The sequence below is a fragment of the Clupea harengus genome, chromosome 15 (genome assembly GCF_900700415.2).
Source record: "Clupea harengus chromosome 15, Ch_v2.0.2, whole genome shotgun sequence".
NCBI classification, from domain to species: Eukaryota; Metazoa; Chordata; class Actinopteri; order Clupeiformes; family Clupeidae; genus Clupea; species Clupea harengus.
Window position 1 is genome coordinate 3,408,614 of NC_045166.1, and position 22,210 is coordinate 3,430,823.

Here is a 22,210-nt window from a genome sequence, read left to right on the forward strand (position 1 = left end):
AGGAACTTAGTTTTTTTAATTCAAAATGTAGGTAAACAATGTTGCCTTTGGCTTGAAAGTTTTTGTTAGCAGTGAAGCTAGGTTGTTTTCTCTTTCAGTGATTTTCAAACGATTTGTGTCCACTGCTTTCATTTTCAGCATGGCATTTGCGTAAAATTGACCAAATAGAAAATACTTCATTTGTACCACTGTGAGTGTTATTTTAACATTGGATTCATTTCAGCAATTAATACTCCTCTTACGATTACGATCCCAGTATCAGCCATCAGATTTCTCTAACCAGCCATTTCCTGTAAAGGATTTAACGTCTACAGACTTTGTGCAAGATTTTTCTGTATGCCTGTTTTCTGAAGAGTGAGTTTGTCTTTGTCTTTGTGTGTGTGTGTGTGTGTGTGTGTGTGTGTGTGTGTGTGTGTGTGTGTGTGTGTGTGTGTGTGTGTGTGTGTGTGTGCTGAAGAGAGTGGGAGAGCCAGAGACAATGAGAGAACGCGTAGGAGGGAAGACATGGGTTTTCTGGCCTACGGGTTCATTTTTGACAGTGCGACTCCAGAGTTGTGAACATTTAAAGATAGTGTAGCGATCTCCTTGGTTCCCTAAATAGAGGCCTCCTGTGTCCAAGAGCCATCTCTGGACATTATTTATGGCTTTAAGCTGTTGGCTGTTTGCGCTGCCATTGTGTTTATAGGTAATTAGCAAACTATGCTCGGAATCAACCCTTTTATTTCTCTTCTCCACGTCCTCAGCAGCCAGCAGTCAAAGTCGTAAGATGATGACCATATACTACGTCTCACATTTCAAAAGGGGTGTGGCCTTGCCAGGTGGCTGTCATCTTACGTTTGGCACAAAGAAGACAACTGCAGACATGCGTCTCAGCCTTTGAATGACAAAGTCATACTTTCAAGGAGAGATGCACCGATTGCAATTTTCTTGGTCGATTACGTCTGACCTGACGATTCTGATTTTGGCCGATTCCGATTTTTTTCCGACACAAACTTGGTGTTGTTGGAAATCTACATCCCCCCACTGAGCAGTCAGGCACACAACTATTTGTTTTGATAGTGTATTAACTTGTTATTATCTTTAATGTATTTGTTGAAGGATGCTGAGGGTCAAAGGCATTTAGGTTGTTCTCAAACGTATCGCCTGTCTCTGATAAACCGCTGGACATAAAAAAATGGGCTAGTCTGCTGGCGACTAACAATGAACACAAACACTAACTGGAAACTTAAACTGGACGGGGCCTAAAATCCACAGATGAACACTGGTGATACAGTTTAACTGTCATGTCATATATTTCACCGTGCTTTAATATGTCACGTGAACTCTTCTTTCCAAGTAAGGAAGTTAGGTAGACCCTACTCCTTCTTTGCCTTGGCAAGCTTCTTGAATTTGGGCATGTTCACGAGGGTGATGGTGTTTTAAGTGTCTGATTAAGTTTGTTGTTTACATTTTTTTTATTGTTATTCTCCCATGGATTATTATGCGCCTTACAGATGTCACAAATTGTGAGCTTTGTGTCTTCAACACAGATAACATCAGGGACGTGCACAAGAGGGGGCTAAGGTTGCCCGGGCAACTACCCGTCTGCCCTCCTCGACTCAAGTTGCCCCTCCGAAGGAAATCATTTTTTTTTTAAGTAGTATAACGGCTGCATAATTTCATGTAGGCCTAGATAAAAAAAATCGCTAAATATGTGCGCGGGGGGAGGGGGCGTGGCGGCGGCGGTTAGTGATCGACCCTGACAATTTCACATTTTGAAGTGATATAGGCAGAATATGCGCGTAGGGGGAGGGGGCGTGGCGGCGGTGGTTACAAAAATGAATGTGTTGCCCTTTTTTTTCCAGGGCAGAGCAAAGGCCCTTCAAAATTCCTGTGCACGTCCCTGGACAACATGTTGTGTGTGTGTGTGTGTGTGTGTGTGTGTGTGTGTGTGTGTGTGTGTGTGTGTGTGTGTGTGTGTGTGTGTGTGTGTGTGTGTGTGTGTGTGTGTGTGTGTGGTTGTGTGTGTGTGTGTGTGGTTGTAATGTCATTGTCTGTGCCACTGTGACGATGCATACATGTAAATTTGCCCGGCACAGAAACGGATAGGCTATATCTGAGACTGATCGATTAGTCACCAGTCATGGCTGATCAAGCTGAAAACCGGCAAATAGATTGGCGCATCCCTATTCTCAAGACGTAGCCTGTTGTATTCCTTCATGATTAGCCTTTCTGCTGTCATAAATAAACTGGTTCATTCAACTTTGATGTTAATTGACAGAACAGCTCCACTCTTTTTAACCTACAAGGATATGATCTCTTTGCCCTTGAATTTGAATTAGATTTGTTTGCTTGCAAGCCCAAATTCCCATAACATGAGTCATGCACCAAACAGAAGCCGTTTCTGGTGGTGCACCGATTGCTTTCATTACTACTCGCACCAGTGCTGGGTCTGGACTCCAAAGCAAAACATATGATGGTCAAAAGGAAACGCATAGAAAGAATAACTGTTTGACTGCAAAGCCCAAACACAGACCTTGATTGTAAGGTTTCGAGGCTGACAAGTTGTGTCCTCTGTCGGACTATGGAAGTGCACAGTGTTGACATTAAAAAAAGGGTCACAGACTCCCCAATTATGAAGGCTTCAATTATCGCTCTCCAAATAAAGCAATGGCCATCTGCTCAGAGGAAGCTGTGTCTAACCCATCTTGGAGTCACTTGGGCTCTAAAACAGGCCACAGACACGGGCGCTTTTATCCTCAAGTATCCATCCTCCCAACTTAATAATTACAGTGTGACTTCATAAAGTGGTTGTTGCCATTTCAGGATTTTAGGAGAAGATGCACATGGATTTGCTGAGTCAAGCGCTTTTCCCTTTTCGAGTGCTATTTCAATTTGTTTATGTACTGGTAGGTATTTTAAGAGTTGTCCTGTTCAAGATTGTAAATGAACTCATTTTAGCGTTTAACATCAATGGTTGTTTTCCACATCCTTCCTTCAAGTTTAGAAAACTGACATCAGGCTGTTTGTGGAGTATTAACCTGTCTGGGCTACTCAAATATACATACTTTAAAAGATGAGAACAAGAGGGGCAATACAATATCTACAGGATGTTGACAGGGTCACAAATGGTCACAGTAACACAGTCGTTTTCTTTGCAATGTCTTTGCAATGCGGCCAGGAGAGGGGTAGATGAAAAGAAGGGGTTAACAGTGAGTCAGCAGCCCTGCCCCCGGATGGATTGAGTTTGGCACTGGCACTGTTGCACTACATCAGGATTTGTTTCATGTGTTTGCTTTCAACGTTTTTACTGCAATGGTAAAAATATCTAAATTCTGTCATCAAATCTGCCACATCTCCCCGATGCAATCTCAGGACATCTTCCAGTTTCTGTTCCTGTATCCACAGTTGAAAAGATGCTGCGAGGGTTTTTGGATGGATTGTTTGCCATGCCAAGATTGGATGGAATCCTTTTGATATCGGCCAATGTGAGCCAATTAAAACAGATTTAGAAGTGCGGCATGTGTGTTGTATTCAACAAGATGCATTTTCAGTTCATCGTCCTCCTGATTTCAGCTTATTCCATTCAATTAGAAACCAAAGGAGTGTACAAATGTCCGACCTCAAAGCCCATGTGGAAGCGACACACATAATTATGGCATTCTTTGTTTACGTCCTCATTTTCTACCTTCGGAGGCATTCCATGTGGCAGAAGAGGGGACAAGATGGTGGATCACTGTCTCCCCTTGAATGGAACTGATGCCACTGAAATGAAGCAATTCTGCAGTTTTCATCTTTACATGAGCAAACACTCGCTTCTTTAGGCTAAGAATAGGTTTTGCATTTACATTGATATCAATTTGTGTTTTTGTGGGGTTACAGTGTATTGGTCTACAGGTCTACAGTGTGAGAAAGGTGGTTGGGCGTTACAACTTCATCTATTGCAAAAGGGATTTGATACAGATTGTCAATAAGGAGGAAAACATATGTTGTAAGATCACTACTATGTAAATAGGGATTACTGTATGTACACAACATTACAAGGTCAAGAGTGAGTCATGCTGTTCAGCTCATGCAGTGTTAAACCCCAGACAAATCATGCCATGACAAGGCTTCCCTTTAGTGTCTGGTGTGTTTTACCACCAATGAACTGCCATATTTCATCACATCAGTATTGATTTTAGAATCTTAACTAACTCTTATCCTTGGACTTTCAAATATCACTAATGGGAGCTCTTGACGTTGTCGCGTTCTGGTCTAATTCTCCGGGTTGAAGCATTTGCTTGCTTTCATCAGTGGCTCAGGTGCTGGTTATATCGGAAACTGAAGGTTGTTTCTACAGAAGTGGAGTTCATTGATGGAAAGAGTACAGTGTATGCCAAGTAGCTTCACTGGATAGGGCAGAATATTTACAGAAAGAAGACTGGAATTGTTAGGCTTTGAATCAAAACAACACTTTTGTTGCCATCAATCTGAAAGCAGCTGGAATGTTCAAATATCAATGTAGGCCTGAAGACTTCAACTGTGATAGTGTTAAGATCAGATTATTTGATATGAAATAGCACTTCCATATACAAACTTTATATGTATATGATTGTCTACGCAAACCTTTCAAGATTTGTTTCATTTTCTGATACATGTAGTGTCTCATTGCAAGTCTTTCTGACGCGTGTGCTTACATTTATGAATGGTGTAAGCACCACATCGGCTGTGTTGGTATGGAAACTGTCTCCATGTTTTTAAATCCTTGCTTGTGTGTTAAACATGCTTAGTGAAGTCATTCAGGGCTGGTGCTTTTACCAGACAAACTGTGTTTTGCTGTGGAAAAATCAGGATGGTGGCAGTTTGACTGTCTGTGTTTTCAGTGTATTTACAGTGGGGCCCAGACCACAGTGGGATGAGTGGGTTTGCTCAGGGTTTGTTCCAGCCAGGTTGCAAAAGGGGATGTTTGACAGGTGGATTTTGCTGTTACAGAGAATCTAGAGGATTTTCCATGCTTTAGATAGTTAGAAATACTGTTCCCTTCTCTTTTTTTTTATCCAAATGCACAGAACAGACACAAAATGTACTCATCCTTGGGAAAGAGCCTCTCCCGGAGACAGGAAGGGAACCATTTGGGCCAGTACGTCAGATCATGTCATGCCAGCACAAATGCACTTTTCAAAGACTTTCAGCTATTTGGTGCATTTGTGTCATTTTAGGACGACGCATCAGTCCATTCACAGCCAGTGTCAATGCTAAACAGCGTAATTCTTTTCTGGGTGGGAATGTACACAGTTGTTTCTCAGGATGTAAATAGTGTGATAAGTGTGTTTGTGCTTTGGTCTGTGTTGGGTTTGCCTCTGAGATAAGTGCTGACGTCTTGTTTTTCTTTCTAATGGCTATAGTCTCTTAACTCACTCTTCAAAGCCAAATTCGACCAGCGAGGCCTTTCAAGGTTAGGCAGTAGGTTGCCATACTTTTGAAGTGTTTTCTGAGTTTATTTAGGAGGAGGGTGAGGTCCATGTGTTGTTTTAGTCATGCAACTACTGTTTGTGTTCATATCAACATGCTATGTTTTTGGCCATTTCTTCCCATTGATGGGGTGATTCTCCCATGATTCCCCCAGTCTGAAAATGAAGGCTGATGATCTGTTAATGAGTTGGGCCTCTTTCTTCTATAACTATTGTGACGTTTGGCCAGAGATGAAGGAGCTTATGCTGGTACCCGCCTTTTAAAGTCTCTCCCTGTTTTCTTCAATGGCAGTATGTTCCTCAGCTTGGTGTTTAATTTGCTTTAAGACCTAAATAGCACGGCCCTCGATTATTGTTGATCTGGCTGTTTTTACTCAATTGTTTGTGAGTGGCTTATTTCAGAAATCTGATACCAGTGCACAGATCATTATTTTCTAGTCCAGGCTTCAGCGTAGTCAGTTCCAAGGAGCGTGTTGCTGTAATGACACATCTATGCGCTCAGCAGGCTGTCATTTGAGTGAAAGTGTCCAGCGCAGAAGACTGCCTTTGTGATGTTCCATTCTGGACGTTCCATAATGTCATAACCTTTTTCTTTTTTTTTCTCGTTAGCTTAAATGGTTTGCTGCTTTCGTCACCTATTTCAGTATACTATTGTAGAAGTTAGTATGTCAACATTTTACTTTTAAAATCACTTCATAGAGGCTCAGCAGTGCAATTACACAAATCTCTAGGAGAGTATGGAGGCCGTGTGTACCAACATCTCATCTCCTGGGAAGGGATGGTTTGCTGTTTGCTCATGGTGTTGTCAGCTGTTAGATCTGTCTGGATCTCTCCAGTTGGGAAGTCAAATGTTCTAGACCCACCCAGGCATGTTGATGCCTAGCTTGGGTTTTTGTAATGACAGATTGCTAAGTCCACACTTTTCCCTCAAAGAGGGCATGACTGTGCAACTGGCGTCAGTGTCTCCCTTCTTCACCTCACTTGGGTATCCCAGAAACCGCTCTCGCATTTCTTCATTGCCACGCATTCTTCTTTTCTCATTTGGTCAATGCCTATATTTGCTTTGCTTTTTCGGTCACTAGAGGTTACCATTTCAACTGGTGTAGAAAAAAAATAATCAATTGTGGTAAGGCACATACGGAAATACTTAACCATCCAAATTCCAATGAATTTAGTGTTTTGCCTGTGATAACTTCATTAGTGTTTTGCCTGTGATAACTTAAAGGAATTTAAAATTGAAGAGCACATTCTATTTCCAGTCATCGCAATGCTGGTCTTTTACAAGGGCTTTTCATGGTTGCATTGTCTCATTTTGTTTGGAAAACTGCTCTTTGCCACGTTCACTAAAGGCGAGAGAGAGAGAGAGAGAGAGAGAGAGAGAGAGAGAGAGAGAGAGAGAGAGAGAGAGAGAGAGAGAGAGAGAGAGAGAGAGAGAGAGAGAGAGAGAGAGAGAGAGAGAGAGAGAGAGAGAGAGAGAGAGAGAGAGAGAGAGAGAGAGAGAGAGAGAGAGAGAGAGAGAGAGAGAGAGAGAGAGAGAGAGAGAGAGAGAGGGAAGAAAAGAATGGGTTTGATGCCAATCTGTGATGCTGAGTCACCAAACGGGGCCATTCACATGGCTGACCACTCCAGTGGAAAGGCATGATCGTGATCTGTCTGACCCGTCACAGCGAGACAGGCAGGCAGGCAGGGAGTCTGTGGTCACCCGCTGGAGGTGTGGGCTTCACTGCATGTGCAGAGCGTCTGCCGTGGAGCTCATCCTCATCAAGAGACCAGAGTTGGGAGTTTAGAGCAGACAGGCTGTCACATGACTTTGGGCATGACTGTAGCAGCGCAGGGAGCGAAGAGGGAAAAAAAGGATTTGCTTCAGAGCGTAGCTTATACTTATCACCACAAATGAAGGCTCTTCCTGTCCTCTGCCATACACAACAGGGGGAAATGGCCTGGGGCTGCACTCTGTGGTACTTTTGGTAAATTTGGCTAGAATTGAAAGATTGAGTAGTTTTCCCATGGTGAAAATAGGTACAGTGAGGAAATGGGTGAAGGTTAAGTGAGGTAAGGTATCTTTAGAACAACATGCAAAACTCCCTTTCTGTGTGAGAATATATGCTTCATTGACTGTTGGCTAAGAATGCACTAGTTGTGCACGCTGATTGAATGCATGGCCCTTACTTGGCATAAGATGTGTGTTCACATGGACAATGTAGTTTTAACTGAACTCAGTCCAATGACCTGCAGCTCTCTCTTTACCTTAGAGATGGTCCGTGATCTTCAGTAGGGCTGAACGATTAATTGCATTTGCGATAAAATCGCGATATGATAAAACGCGATTTTCTAACGTCCGCGATTACAACGTGGTCTAAAGAAATTTCTTAAGATGGTACATTTTGCACACAGTGTTTAAAAAGTGCATGCCTTGTGTTTATACTTACAATGACTTTGTTTAAATTACTTAAATGCACAGTGGCAAAGCCATCGATTTGTTGTTCTTGTTTCTGTAATGAGCAGTTAAATACAAATTCTGTAATGAGCAATTAAATAAGAATATTTTAGACAAAATGTATCTAATATTGTGTTGGTCATATTTAAATAATTAATTACGTTTTGTCTGGGAAAAAAAAGAGGATACAATAAAAAAATCGCATATTAAATCGCAATCGCAATATTGGGGGGGGGGGGGGGGGGGGGAAATCGCAATTAGATTATTTTCCCAAATCGTTCAGCCCTAATCTTCAGTGACATGATAGTATGGTAATACTGAAGCACTTCTATTACAAGACTTCAGTTCTGATTTTGGGAATGATAAAAGGCAGTTAGATCTTTGGTAGCCCTGCCTGTGGTTGAAAATGGCTCTGCTCTGGATTGTAATTTGCACTTTGATAGACTATTGATATCTCACATCCCGTGCTTGTGCTCTTTAAAATGGGATTGTTGTGAGGTCTATATTAAACGAGTGTCTCTCTCTCTGTCTGTCTCCATTGAATATGAGACTGATGGAGAAAGTTCCCTTTGACATGAGACAGTCTCCTGCACACCCTAGTTGATGAGTGAACTCAGCTCAGAGCTTTTGTGTCTCCTGTGGGTCTCCACATTGCACAGTAAGGGACCAGAACATTTGGGTGTGTTTGACCTGTATTCTGTGTCTCAGACACAAATATCAGAACATTTGGGTGTGTTTGACCTGTGTTCTGTGTCTCAGACACAAGTATCACAACATTCTCTAACTGACGAGTTACCTACAGAATATTTCTAGACTTTTTTGCAATGGCTGCATTTCTTATTTCAGAATGTCTGTGTGTTGAAGCCAAGAAGCTGTCAAAGATTTATAATAATAGTATGATGTAGTGGGCTTTGTCTACTTGTCATATTTTAAGAGTGTGTGGGGGGAGCTCTTACGCAGGTGAAATTGCTTTGATGTCCAGTAGGACATTCTTGGACAAACTATTCTGCTGTGAAAATGGTCTGAAATAACTTCCTGTAAATGCTTTCCCACTTTCTAAAACCATGAGCGTTTACCAATTGTGGGTGGTCAAGGGAAATTGCCTCTGTGCTTTTAAAAAAAAGTACAAATTTTGTTTTTGTAAAGCTGGACATTTTGTAGGCTTTGATTCTCACGGAACATGCAGCCCAGTTAGCAGGGCAGGATAAGATCTCCTGTGGAACGGTGTCCACCAAAGGGCCGCAGACTCTCATTCTCCCCTCCTCTCTCTCTCCCCCTCTCTCTCTCCCTCTCTCTCTGCTTGTGTATGACCCTCATTTCTTGCCATCTCTTTTGTCAGAGAGGATGTTTATCTCCGGAGGAAATTACCTTTTGAGCATCACACAGAAGGGCACATTGCAGAAATGACCCCAAGTCACCCACACAACCTGCAAGAACTTGAATTACCACGGTTAATTGCGTATTGCAGATTTTGATTTGGCAAAACATTGCAATAATTGTTAAACTTTGGTAAGTTGCAGATCATTGCATATTGCTTTGTTAGAAATGCAATTGCATTGGCTTGTGGTAGCTGGTATATGTGTGTGATGAAGAGGGGAAAGGGATAAAGAGAGGAGAGAGGGAGGCAGAGAGACATGGGGCAGAGTGAGAGAATGCTTCTTTGGAGAGATACTGTAAACGTCCAACAGCACCACCTGCTGGATCTGCTGTGCCGGTTAAGATCATGAGCAGTCAAACTATCCAACAGCCATGCATTTAGTCACATAATCAAAGATCGTTTGCTACGGTGTTGTCCATTCCAGTGGATTTCTAATCACGGAATGCAGTGGTACTCAGCCTAGAATGACGAAGATCATTTTTACGTTATAATAGTTATCAATATCACTGTAAATGGAATGTCTGGTCAGGTCCCTCCTGAAATCCCCAATACACAACTACTCTGGCAGTTTGCTGGTAGGATGAAGAGATCTGAAGATGACCCTACGGACATCCAGGCCTACACAACTTACTGCGTCATGACACTCTTGGTGCATTGATCACGACTCTTTGTTGATTTCTGCTCTGCTTTCGACACATCATCCCTGAGCTGCCAATGGGCAAGAGGAGAACCTGGTAACCTGGTAACCTGGTGCACTTTGAACCACTTAAAGCTCTACACCATTTAAACCATGAAGATGCAAGTTGACTTAAGTAATGCACCCATCTATCCCCCACTCTTGTTCTAAACAGCTCTACCATTAATACTGTCACATTATTTCAGGTTTTGTGGAACTAACAGTCTTGCATGATCTCCAGTGGGAGAACCACATGTCAAGAAAGCTTGCCAGAGTGTACATCTGACAGAGACTGGCAAAGATCCACTTACCACGCAATATACTCATTTGGTTCTACATTGCTTTGCCAATTCTACATAGCCAGGAATCTCCACTTCTGCCATCTTTGTCTGGTTCAGAGCAGCAACATCTCATGAGGGGAAATGCTAAGCTCTCAGCAGGGAGTCAGCCGAGAGCAACATCGGCTGCGTCACTGTGTGATCGGTGTGATGTCACCATGTGGGATCTGTGTGAGACGTGACCATGCAGAAGGGCAGGGGGGAAGCTCTAGGCTCACGCCGCATCACACCCTACAAATGATCTTTTTTCCAAAAACCTCCTTCTGAAAGATGCTTCTATTCGCCCATAAGAAAAAGCTCACCTTTCCTCCCCAAGCAGTTCCTATAACTGGACAGAGACTCGCATCACATGCACAGCTGCTAATCTGATTACACTAACCTCCGCTACCTCTGCTTGATTGCATTTGTAATGTACATATCAGTTCTGTTCTTCCAGAGACATATCTGTTCACTAAATACATACTGCATATACGATTAATGTCCTGACCAAGAGCAACCGGTTCCAATACATACGGCATACGCCGAAGTAAAAGATAAAACTGACACTTGTATTTAGCACCATAGATCCTTTCATCTTTACAATAGATATTAACTGAACCTCCAGGCTTTGAATGGGTGAATAGTTAGTTCATGTTTTGCACAATACTAAGCACAGCCATGAACTTAGTAAGACATTACAATGAAGTCCACTGGACTTGATTCTTTTAAACTGTGAAATATAAGTGATAAGGCTGAGTTAGAAAAACAAACTGTATCAAGGAAAAGTGATTCCCCAATGGTTTCATTATTTTCAAACAAAAAACTGTTGTGTCTGTGTTTTGTTTTAAGTTGTGGCCTGATATTTGCATGATCATGAGGGTGAACAACAGTATCGAGGTACTGTATTTTATTAGGTCAGATGCAGTCCCAGGATGAACCAGAAGAGGGCATCATGTCTGCCTGTTTGTCCACTTACCATGACTTGGCGAATTACCGCTGTAGTCACCTGGGTCGCAGCCTAGGTGTAGAGACACAAACAATGTGTGAATGAAGAGAAACGTAAACACTTTATGTAATTAATAGGGCCATGAAGATTTCCAGATGGTTTGTAAATACAAAGAGGTGTAAGTGATATTTGCAATTGCAAACAAGTGGTGATTTGATCAATCTATTGGGAAACATCCAGACACATTCTGGCAAAAGAATTGTCTGTATATTTAGTAGACTATTATGTAGGGGACACTAAATGGGCACAATATGGATTGATTTCTTCTATGAGTGATCGAATTAAAATAATGAAAAGCAAAGTGTTTTTTGCTATAATTGTATTTGACAACTGGATCTGTTATATTAGCACTGATCTTATAATAGTACTGATTTTCGAATGAATCAATGGGAACAGTCACAGTTCATGAAGCATTTTGTACTGTAGTTCTGGAGTGCTATTGTGGAATAGAATAGAATAGAATAGAAAAGCCTTTATTGTCATTGTATCTGGATACAATGAAATGTGGAGCGCTGCTCCTGTTGGTGCGACGAGGGACAACATATAACACAACAACAACATATAACACAACAATAGTACAAATAACTAAAAATAGTGCAAATCGCTAAAAGAAATATATGTTAAGAGTTCAAAGTACGATGGCATAGATTACACGTAGTTCCCTGAGGTGGTTCACAATAAATACAGTTACATTTTGTTTATACACATGTGTAAGGTTACTGAGATGGCATAAGTGACTTGCAGTCGAATAAGGTGATTAGTGTATTAATATTGCACAATGAAATTCAACGTTTAGTGCATGTCTGTGTTTAATGTTCTGATGGCGGTCGGGGAAAAAACGATCCTTTAGACGCGTGGTTCGTGCCCTGGAGAACCTGTACCGTCTGCCCGAGGGCAGGAGAGTAAACAGGTGGTGGCCTGAGTGAGATGAGTCTTTCATGATGTTATTGGCCCTGCCGAGGAAGCGGGAGCGGGCAATGATCTCTAGGGAGGGCAGTGAGCAGCCGGTGATGTTTTTTTGAGCTGTGCTGATGAGTCTTTGGAGGGCTCTCTTGTCTGCCGCAGTGGAGTTGTGCTTCGCTTCTTGTAGTCCAGAATTAGTTATTTTCGTTTTTGTGGTGTTCAGTGACAGATCGTTGTCTGAGCACCACACTGCCAGTTTCTGTACCTCACCTCTGTACGCTGATTCGTCGTCTCCTGAGATGAGTCCAATCACAGTGGGGTCATCAGAAAATGTGGTGATGGTGTTGGTTTGGATGGGCCAGTCATGTGGGTACAAGGAGTATAGTGGTGGGCTCAGCACACAGCCTTGTGGAGAGCCAGCGCTGAGCGTGATGGTGGAGGAGAGGTGGGGGAAGAGCTTCACAGTTTGGGGTGCGGTTTGTGAGGAAGTCCTTTATCCAGGTGCAGATGGAGGGGGAGAGGCCTAGTGCAGCTAGTTTGCTGACTAGTATGTCTGGAATGATGGTATTAAATGCTGAGCTGTAGTCTATGAAGAGCATTCTTACATAGGTTCCTCGGAGTTCCAGGTGGCTCAGTGCGGTGTGGAGGGCTACGGCGATTGCATCTTCAATGGACCTGCTTGCTCCGTATGCAAACTGATGCGGGTCAAATGTGGGGGGAAGGGAGGTTTTGAATTCCCTTCCACACTCTCCTTGGGTTATTGTTCGTGAGATGGTCCTCGATTTTCCTCTTGTAAGCATGGCATAATGAACAATGCCATTGTCTCAAGGGGCTTTTCTAGTGTTCAAGGCCTGAACTCCTAGAGCAAACACACTCATGAGACAGTGGCTAGGGAAAACTGTTTGGTGAGAATTGGCAGCAGTAAGCAGAGAACTTTTTAGGGGGATCCGATGGACAGGTCACAGTGGAGATGGAAAGGGACCAAGTGAGTTGGTGGAATTAAGCTTCCAAGTAGGATGCCTTATATATTGGCCTGTGTATAGGTGATTATATGATGCCTTATATATTGGCCTGTGTGTATAGGTGGATATATGATGCCTTATATATTGGCCTGTGTATAGGTAGATATAGGATGCCTTATATATTGGCCTGTGTATAGGTGATTTATATGATGTAATGGTGTGTGATGATGGGTTTTGGCAAGAAGGACTACTTTGGATTTACTCTGGGCATCTGTACTTGCTCTAGTCCCCAGTAATCCCACAAGGGCCTCCTGTGGGTCAGCCTATGAGGTGCCAACAGCACCAACAGTCTAGGCGGGTCATGGTGGCCACACCCGTGACCTCTCGCCAACAGAAATCTCACACAGGCCCACTGTGTGTTGTGTTGTCCCCCTGTGTGTTGTGTTGTCCCACTGTGTGTTGTGTTGTCCCCCTGTGTGTTGTGTTGTCCCACTGTGTGTTGTGTTGTCCCACTGTGTGTTGTGTTGTCCCACTGTGTGTTGTGTTGTCCCACTGTGTGTTGTGTTGTCCCACTGTGTGTTGTGTTGTCCCACTGTGTGTGGTCCCACTGTGTGTTGTGTTGTCCCGCTGTGTGTGGTCCCACTGTGTGTTGTGTTGTCCCGCTGTGTGTGGTCCCACTGTGTGTTGTCCCCCTGTGTGTGGTCCCAATGTGTGTTGTCCATGCTGGAAATCCAGAACGTTCTGTGAGGTTCCATTTGAATGTTCTGTCCCTCTGTCAGGTAGTGTCCCACACAGACCACTGAAGCACCACTCTCACACCCCTAGCTGTGCTGAGGTCCAGATGTAGGCTGCAGGGATTGGCAGTTTGGCAGCATCTCCACTGTTGGGATGTTATGTGAGCAGCAGTAGTAATGTGGCCTTAGTTGCAGTGGAAAAAGACCACGCAGTACCTACCATGTCCTACATTAACCCACACTGATCAGTATTGAGCAATATGACAAACATGTTTCATAGAGAATAGACAAATGAGAGGGATGAAAAAAACTGTTAAGTTAAAGTTGTTAACTGTTGTTAAGCGTGAGCATCAATTGAAAGTGATAGTGGAAAGTGTATTGTGCACTGTTTGCTTTCATGAATGCACGCAGGGGAGTCAAACAAGTCTTGTGGCATCTCTGTGTCCAGTTCACACTAGGCTACTTGTGAATGATCTCATGGTTGCTGTGTTATATGCATCAACCAAGGTTTCCGTTAGCTGGTTATTACCGGGTTTTGCCTGGTAAAATGTATAAAAAAACGGATACATTAATAACTGGCTGGTCAAAATGTCTGGTAATAATGCTCATGCAAAACATTTGTGGACATTACAGAATCACTGTTATTGATTAATAAAATCTCACGTTTTGTTCTCTGTGAAGCTTCAGTCTGAGCTCGGCCCTTAAAGCCTTCCCCACATGTGCGGTATTGGCAATGAATAGAAATATTATTTTGATTGTCAGATACAAGTTTCTAATTGGTCTGGTAAAATTAATTCTTTCTGGACACTGGGGTGGCAAGAAAAAATCCTAGCGGAAACCCTGGAATCAACTTGGGTGGACATGGGTTCCCCTTAGTGTTGAAGTGTGTCGACCCTACCACCAGAGGGTAGTGTTGGTAGAAAAATCATCTCTCATGTCTGCCGTGTGTGTTATGAGGAGGGTTCGCTTTTTAATGGAAGTTAAAGCTGAGGCCTTAGCCAGGTCATAGCTTTGAAGTACATTACACAGAGAGATTTAAAGACATGTTAAGAGACTTACGTGATTGTTGGGCACAGTTCACAATTTTCCAACTGACTGAGCTTCAGTGCAGAGAAATGTACAGATTTGAGTGTGGTTTCAGCTGGGTCTGAAGCCTTTAGTATTTCCTGACCACCATTTCACCCCACAAGCCACAGGCTTGAGCTGTAGAGGGGGGTAGGAGTCTGTTGTTGAGGGGGGGGTAGGAGTCTGTTGTAGAGGGGTAGGGGGGTAGGAGTCTGTTGTTGGGGGGGTAGGAGTCTGTTGTGGAGGGGTAGGAGTCTGTTGTAGGGGGGTAGAAGTCTGTTGTAGGGGGTAGAAGTCTGTTGTGACGCCCCCACTGTGATGCTTTGGTACCTGTGCTGAGCCCCCAGGTGAGCTCCTGGTGGCCTCCTCTACGCTGTGTCTGTTTCGGGTGTGCTGTGTGTTCTCTGAAGCCTTTTCTCCCTCTACTTATGAAAATAGACGTGTCCCACTTCTCACATACGCTCCACATTCTTTCTCCCCATTGTAAACACTAACGCACTTCCTGTGCTGGCAGCTTTCTGTCGTTCGAGGGAGAGTATGGTTTTGCCTTCTTCATGTCTCACTTAATCTCTAATGAATTCCAAATGTTGACCTCAGACTTACTTCATTTACTTCTCGGGCTGCTTGAGTCACCTGAGGTAATGTCAGCGACAGGCTTTGGGAAAACATCAAACACCTGCAATATCTAGACAGATGGGATTTTTTTACTGAAAATGTGAAAATTTAGTTTAACCTTTTTGTTTTTGGTTTTGTGAAAAAAATATACTTAAATGCCACCATGTGTGTCAGTGAAGGCGAGGATTGAAGATCTTCCTCAGATTCCTCAATGTCCTCTTCTATCCCTCGTTAGCACTGATTTCGTAAAACTTAGCCTTTAAAGTCTTTTTGTTTTTCTAAGCCAGCGTATGAACTGTGAATCGGAACATCTTCTGCGTATTATATTCTAATGAAATTAGTGGGTGGATGACTCATCCCTCTACTCATAAGGGAGACTCACAGGGAACAGAGCAGAATCCCGTGGAATGTGTTATTTGGATGGTGGTTGTTGGGAAATGATTGTAAAATGACTGAATCACTAACCACCCTAACTGACTAACCTAACTGAAGGAAGCACAATATGGTTGTGATGACTGAATATACTGCAGCCATACCCATATCAATGGTAAAGCTATTAAGCTAAACAGACGGAAACACTCACTCCCTACTGAGTCCAGCATCTGGCCTACACATTCTTTTAACGTCGGCTTCATGGTTATATCTACAGATAAATTACATCACAACTCTCTTTGTAATACCATGTAGAAAAAAACGTAGAAACTATTCATCATATGGTACCTACTCTATGTCTGTGATTTGTATTTACTGCTCATATACTACTCTGTGTCTGTGATATGTATTTACTGCTCATATACTACTCTGTGTCTGTGGTTTGTATTTACTGCTCATATCGTACCTACTATGTGTCTGTGATTTGTATTTAATGCTCAGATGCAGCTCCTGATTGGCTGGTTGTTAGCTAGATTCTCAGTGAGCCAAGGAGGATCAAAGTTAAACTCTTTTGTCCTATGTGTGATGCATTTAGTCATCACAAACCTCTGTACACATACGGAGCAACATTAGAAAACACTGACATTTTGTAGTAAATCCTGCTGTTTGTGTTTGTTCATCAGAGGATGCTGGGACGTACTTCCCCAGCGTGAAGCAGAACCCGGGCCGCTACCTGCAGCCCTGCTCGGACGCAGTCAAGGCCTGGCTGCGCAGGATGAAGGACGCCGGCAAGGTGCTGCTCCTCATCACCAGCTCCCACAGCGACTACTGCAGACTGGTGTGTGAGCACATCCTGGGGTGAGTCACCTCCTGCACACTCCACTTCCTCCTCCACCCTATCAACTCTTCAACTCATGGCACTTGCGTAACGCTCTCTCTCTCACACATACACACACACTCACACATACGCACGCACACACACACACACACTCACACATACGCATGCACACACACACACACACACACACACACACACACACACACACTCACTCACACATATATACACACACACACACACACTTACACACTCACACACACTTACACACTCACACACTCACACACATATAAACACACACACACACACACACACACACACACACATATAAACACACACACACACACACACCTCCCCACCCGCAGCCCCCTCTCTTCCATCCCATCAGCACTAGCAGTGTAAGCGGTTGCTATTGGGGCTCTGTCCTTTGTCTGTGGCCGTGGTGGTGCTGGCTGTGGTCGGCAGGCTGTTATTAGAGCCCGCTCCCTCTTACAGCCGTGGCCAGGCTCTTAAGCAGATGTCCCACAGACATGTGTGCTAGTTTATCAGAGCTCCAGCCTCACAGAAGCTCTGTTCTATTAAAATGGCCCCAGTCCAGAGTGGTAGTGTGTCCAGCAACCACCTGGCCAGAGGGTCCGCAGCTTGTGTTATGACAGTGTGGGGGGGACTGAGCATTGTGTGGAGGGGGGAGCTGCTCAGTGGCGGGGGGGGTTTGGAAGGAGAAGGCGTTCGTTCTGGACGCCCGCTGGGCCTCTGGGGATTCCTGTGGCACAAGTTTTTCCCTCAGTAATTTCCTGTCAAATAACCAGGCCTGGCCGCTCGCTAGCTCGCTCGCTGCTCTCCCAGAAGCCCCTGCTGCCACAGCTGCTCCCGCTGTCCCTGGTGTCCTAGTGACCTTTCACCTCTGAGCATGTGCCACCTCTGCACGGGCAGGTTGGTCGCTGTACCAGAGCATAGGGCCGTATTCATAAGAGCAGGTTAACAAGACCTGGAGACATAGATTTATGTCACAATAAGCTCAGGGGGGAAAAAAAACAGGCCTATCAGGCAGGGTCTTGTCCATCACAAGAGCTGTGAATAAGAGGGCTTTGTTCAGTGGCATACGTTGGCCTGTATATGAACCTTTCGGTTGAGTGCTGTAGCTTAAGCACCAAGTAAATGCAGCACCACCACCACCACCACCACCCTTCCCCCCCTGAGGCCTCCTCTAAACCCATACCAGCAGGCATATCCACCCCTGACCATCTGGAGGAAAGCGTTCAGTCACTCAGCTGGGTCCTGAATCTGTCAGTGAGGCACTGTTTTCCTGGGGCCTGTCAAAGTACCGGCCCCCTGGGAGAGGCCACACGTTCTTAGGCCTCTGAGATCTGGGAGCCTTGGGCTTGCATGCGGCCGCTATGATGTGCCACACAACCAGACTGCGGCTACCTCCACAGCTTCCTGTCACCTTTGCTGCCCTACTTTCTGACCTCCTAATGACGGGAGAATGTGCTCACGCATGATGCAGAGGAACCACCATGTGTAGAGCAGTGTGCCATCATCAGGGATGGAGTTTTTGTTCCCCATTTGGAGTTATTACTTTGTCTTCTTCTTTTTCTTCGTCCTCACTTTCTTCCTCTTTTTTTCTTCTTTCCTTTCTTCCATATTGGCTTGTCTAAGCTAATTGCTAATAGCTAATATCAAATCCTGTCCAGACAATTGTTGCAGGAATTATTTTGGAAATTCCAGAGCAGACAAATTTCACTTAAGGTGGACTTTGGACATTTCCCTCCATGTGGCTTTTCCATCTGTGTGATAAAGGGGTTTATGGTCTCCTCCTCCTCATGACCTGACTTGGCTTCAGCTCCATCTGTCCACGTAAGCCTGCAGTGGAAAGCCTTGCAGTTTTTTTTCCCTTGAAATTGTAAAGTACGTAAGTCAGGGAGCAGAGAAGGGCAAACATAGCCCACTACACCCATGAGGCAGCTCTTCTTGAAGAAGAAGCCCCGGAGACAGGATGCTTCTTCTGGGGGCATTTGGACGGAGAACTTTAATACAATATCCCCACTAACCCTCGAAGGACTCTGCATGCAGTCTCCCTCCCTCTCAATTATGTTTAGTTTAGACGCATTCCAGCTGTATTTTTTTTTATTTTATTCCACACACTGTGTTCCACAGAGTCATATTTACATGAAAGGCAATGTTTTCTTCTGTCCCAACGACTCACACTGGCCAAAGTGTGACCTCAGGCTTAGCTATGTTGAATATTTTTGTACTGTGACTTTTTCAGGAAAGACTTTGAGGAGCTGTTTGATGTCATAATCACCAATGCCTTGAAGCCCGGCTTCTTCTCGCTGGTGCCTCAGCAGAGGCCTTTCAGAACACTGGGTGAGTTATGGGGTGTCCAGTATACTGACTCTTACAAATACAATTATACATATTTCTGAATGTATCATGTGATGTTACTATGTGGACTATATACATGTTGTGCATCGTAGGCTGACTAAAAGTAAGTGTAAATCCTCTTAGTGCTTTTGTGTGTTGTGGTTGGAGGGCCAGAAATAATTTTGAATTGGATGAAATCTTTAGAATGAATTTGTCTTTGTAAATGCCTTTTTTTTTGTAGGTCCCAACTGACTAGCTTTGCAGTTGTTAGTCAATGTGATTGAAATAGTGCACCTCTTGCAAAGGACCAGAACTCCCCATACTGGTCATGCCTAGCTTCACGTCATGCTGCCATACTGTGGCCTATTTTCTTCAAACTGCAGACCTTGTGAGAGGGATTACTGCACACTTTCCCTTTCTCAGCCCTCTGAACTCCCTGAGCTGATTTTGGAAGGTTCTGGTAGGACTGCGTCCCAGAGTTTCCTGTTTGAGAAGAAACATGCTGACTAAAGTGTTATTCTTCAGATAGTATCCCAGGCTCAAGTATCCTAATCAGTAAGTGGGCCTGGCCCTCGTCGTGTTTGTCTTGCATCGGGTTTAATTGCAGCGCGAGCGCAGCGTGTTTTTCTTCCCATCTTAATAATGCCACGCTGTGTCCCGCAGGCTCCTTGCAGATGTTTTGAAATGAGGGCTTATGATTGTGCTCATTGTATCTGGGGCTCAGCGCTCCTATTCAGATTTGTACCTCGAGGCGAACTCTGGGGTTGGCTGAGCCCCGTCTCAGCTGGTGTTCCTCTGCTGCGCTCGTATCAGTCTGTCATTCTTGGTCGCTCCCCATCTGGATCAGTTTCCTGAGCGAGATCATGTGGAGGGGATGAGGCTGAAATTCAGCAAGTCGGCAGACTAGGAACTCCCCCCGCCTTCACTGTCTGAGCCTGGCTACGCAGGCACAACTGGCCACCGTGTCTTGTGGTCTGTTCCTCTGTTATCTCAGGCACAACTGGCCACGTGTCTGGTGGTCTGAGCCTCGCCACGCAGGCACAACTGGCCACCGTGTCTGGTGGTCTGTTCCTCTGTCATCTCAGTCCAGCTCGTTACTGCCTCGTGTCGCTCCCCAACTGGCCACCGTGTCTGGTGCAGATATGCAGTACTCCTCTCTCAAGCACCCTTTTCTCCGTGGCTCAAATTTGATAAGGAATTTGAATGTTGCCGTGATCTCTGTTGAATAATATGATTGTTGAGATGAGAGTTTAAGGGGGTGTTTGACAATACCACTAGAGCAGTTTATTTAAATAAATAAAAAAGAAGAAGAAACTCTAAGTTGTTGATTTCTGTGCTTTATATGTTTGATACAGGCCTATCTATATCTTACCTTAAAGATTGATAACTGAGTGCTACTTTCCTGAAGTCATGTTCCTATCTCAGTATATCAGAGGTCAAGAACAGTGTAGATACCTCTCTTGTTGACAGTTTGGCTGTAAAGCTGAGAGGTTTAGACCTGAGCTACAGACAGCGCTAGCTCACTCTGCTCTAGTAAACTAGTCAATAATAATGCAGACAGCGCTAGCTCACTCTGCTCTAGTTAACTAATAATGCAGACAGCGCAAGCTCACTCTGCTCTAGTAAACTCAATAATAATGCAGACAGGGCTAGCTCACTCTGCTCTAGTAAACTAATAAATAATAATGTAGACAGGGCAAGCTCACTCTGCATTATTATTGACTAGTTTACTAGAGCAGAGTGAGCTAGCGCTGTCTGCATTATTATTGAGTTTACTAGAGCAGAGTGAGCTAGCTCTGTCTGCATTATTATTGAGTTAAATAGAGCAGAGTGAGCTAGCGCTGTCTGCATTATTATTGACTAGTTAACTAGAGCAGAGTGAACTAGCCCTGTCTCTGCTCTATTTAACTTAATAATAATGCAGAGTGAGCTAGCTAGAGACAGGGCTATCTCACTCTGCTCTAGTAAACTAGTAAATAATAATGCGGAGATAGAATCTAACTGGGATGGTTGGGGAAGATGAATTGGCGACACGTTACAAGATGTAAGATTCTGAATGTTTGCCACTATTACTTGGAATGACACCAATGCAGGGCAAGCCATTGATTTTGATGTGACATCAATTTGGGTATCTTGGGTCTCTAAGAATCTTCGACTTCTCTGAACTAATGAGAGACTAGTGGATCAACTTTGTGAAGCCGCTGTCTCCTACTGTGCGCCTGGTTGCAAGAGTAAAGCCTTGTCCTGTGATTGATCGCCATAGACTCCTCCTCTGTGGTAGAGAAAATGACCCTCAGGGTTTAATGGAGCATCCTTGATGCATGGTATATTAGTGGGATCTAAAAAGCTGGAAGCAAGAATATGTTGTTCACTCAAATCCAACTTGTCCCCTATCATATTGAAACGTGGTTGAGTTTATAAATTGTGAAGATCATTGAATCTCATTGGAAGTCCAAGCCACAGTGGTTTGAGTCTCAGGTTTCATGAGATGTGTTCAGTCATGTATTCAAGCATTTCATTTGGCAACAGACCCATCATCATGGGAAAGCCTTCAGGCTCACATTACTTCATTAGTGCCAGCTTCACCGGTGTGGCCACAAGTGCCCATAGCTGCCAGAGATGCCAGCGACCATGACATGAGTGGAGTCAGCACCACTAGCAGAAAGTAGCACACTAGGGAAACGCCAGACACAACTCCACACTTCATTCAGAGCTTCAACGTATTCAGCATCTCAGAAAAAGAGCTACAATTTAGTGTGTGTATCTTCTTGATTGTGATAGAAGATAGTGAATATTGAATACACAAAACTACACACCACTTGAACTTCGAAATAGCGGGGCAACAAACGGTCAGCCCCATATTAGATTAGCACTCCACTGTCTACAGTTTTGGAATTCGGCAGTAAACATTTGCTCCAAGCCACTCTTATAGTGAAAACTCTTGTGCCACAGTTTTCATCTCATTCCATTCTAACTTGAGATTCTCTGTGTGTGTGTGTGTGTGTGTGCGTGTGTGCGTGTGCTCTTGTGCTCTTGTATGTTCATCTGTGTTGGATCATATGTATTTACATGTGTCTTTTGGCCTCTACCACAGTGTTTACAGACTGTTAAACT

General features: G+C 44.0%; 1 protein-coding gene across 1 annotated transcript in view; it reads left to right on the forward strand.

Moving 5' to 3' along the window:
• The window catches only part of nt5dc1 (5'-nucleotidase domain containing 1), a 51,562-nt gene that overhangs the window by 13,205 nt on the left and 16,147 nt on the right, over positions 1–22,210 (forward strand). Inside the window, exons 7-8 of the mRNA XM_012821418.3 lie at positions 16,581–16,755; positions 19,002–19,099. Coding sequence (XP_012676872.2) covers positions 16,581–16,755; positions 19,002–19,099 — 273 coding nt within the window. The remainder of the gene's footprint in view (positions 1–16,580; positions 16,756–19,001; positions 19,100–22,210) is intronic.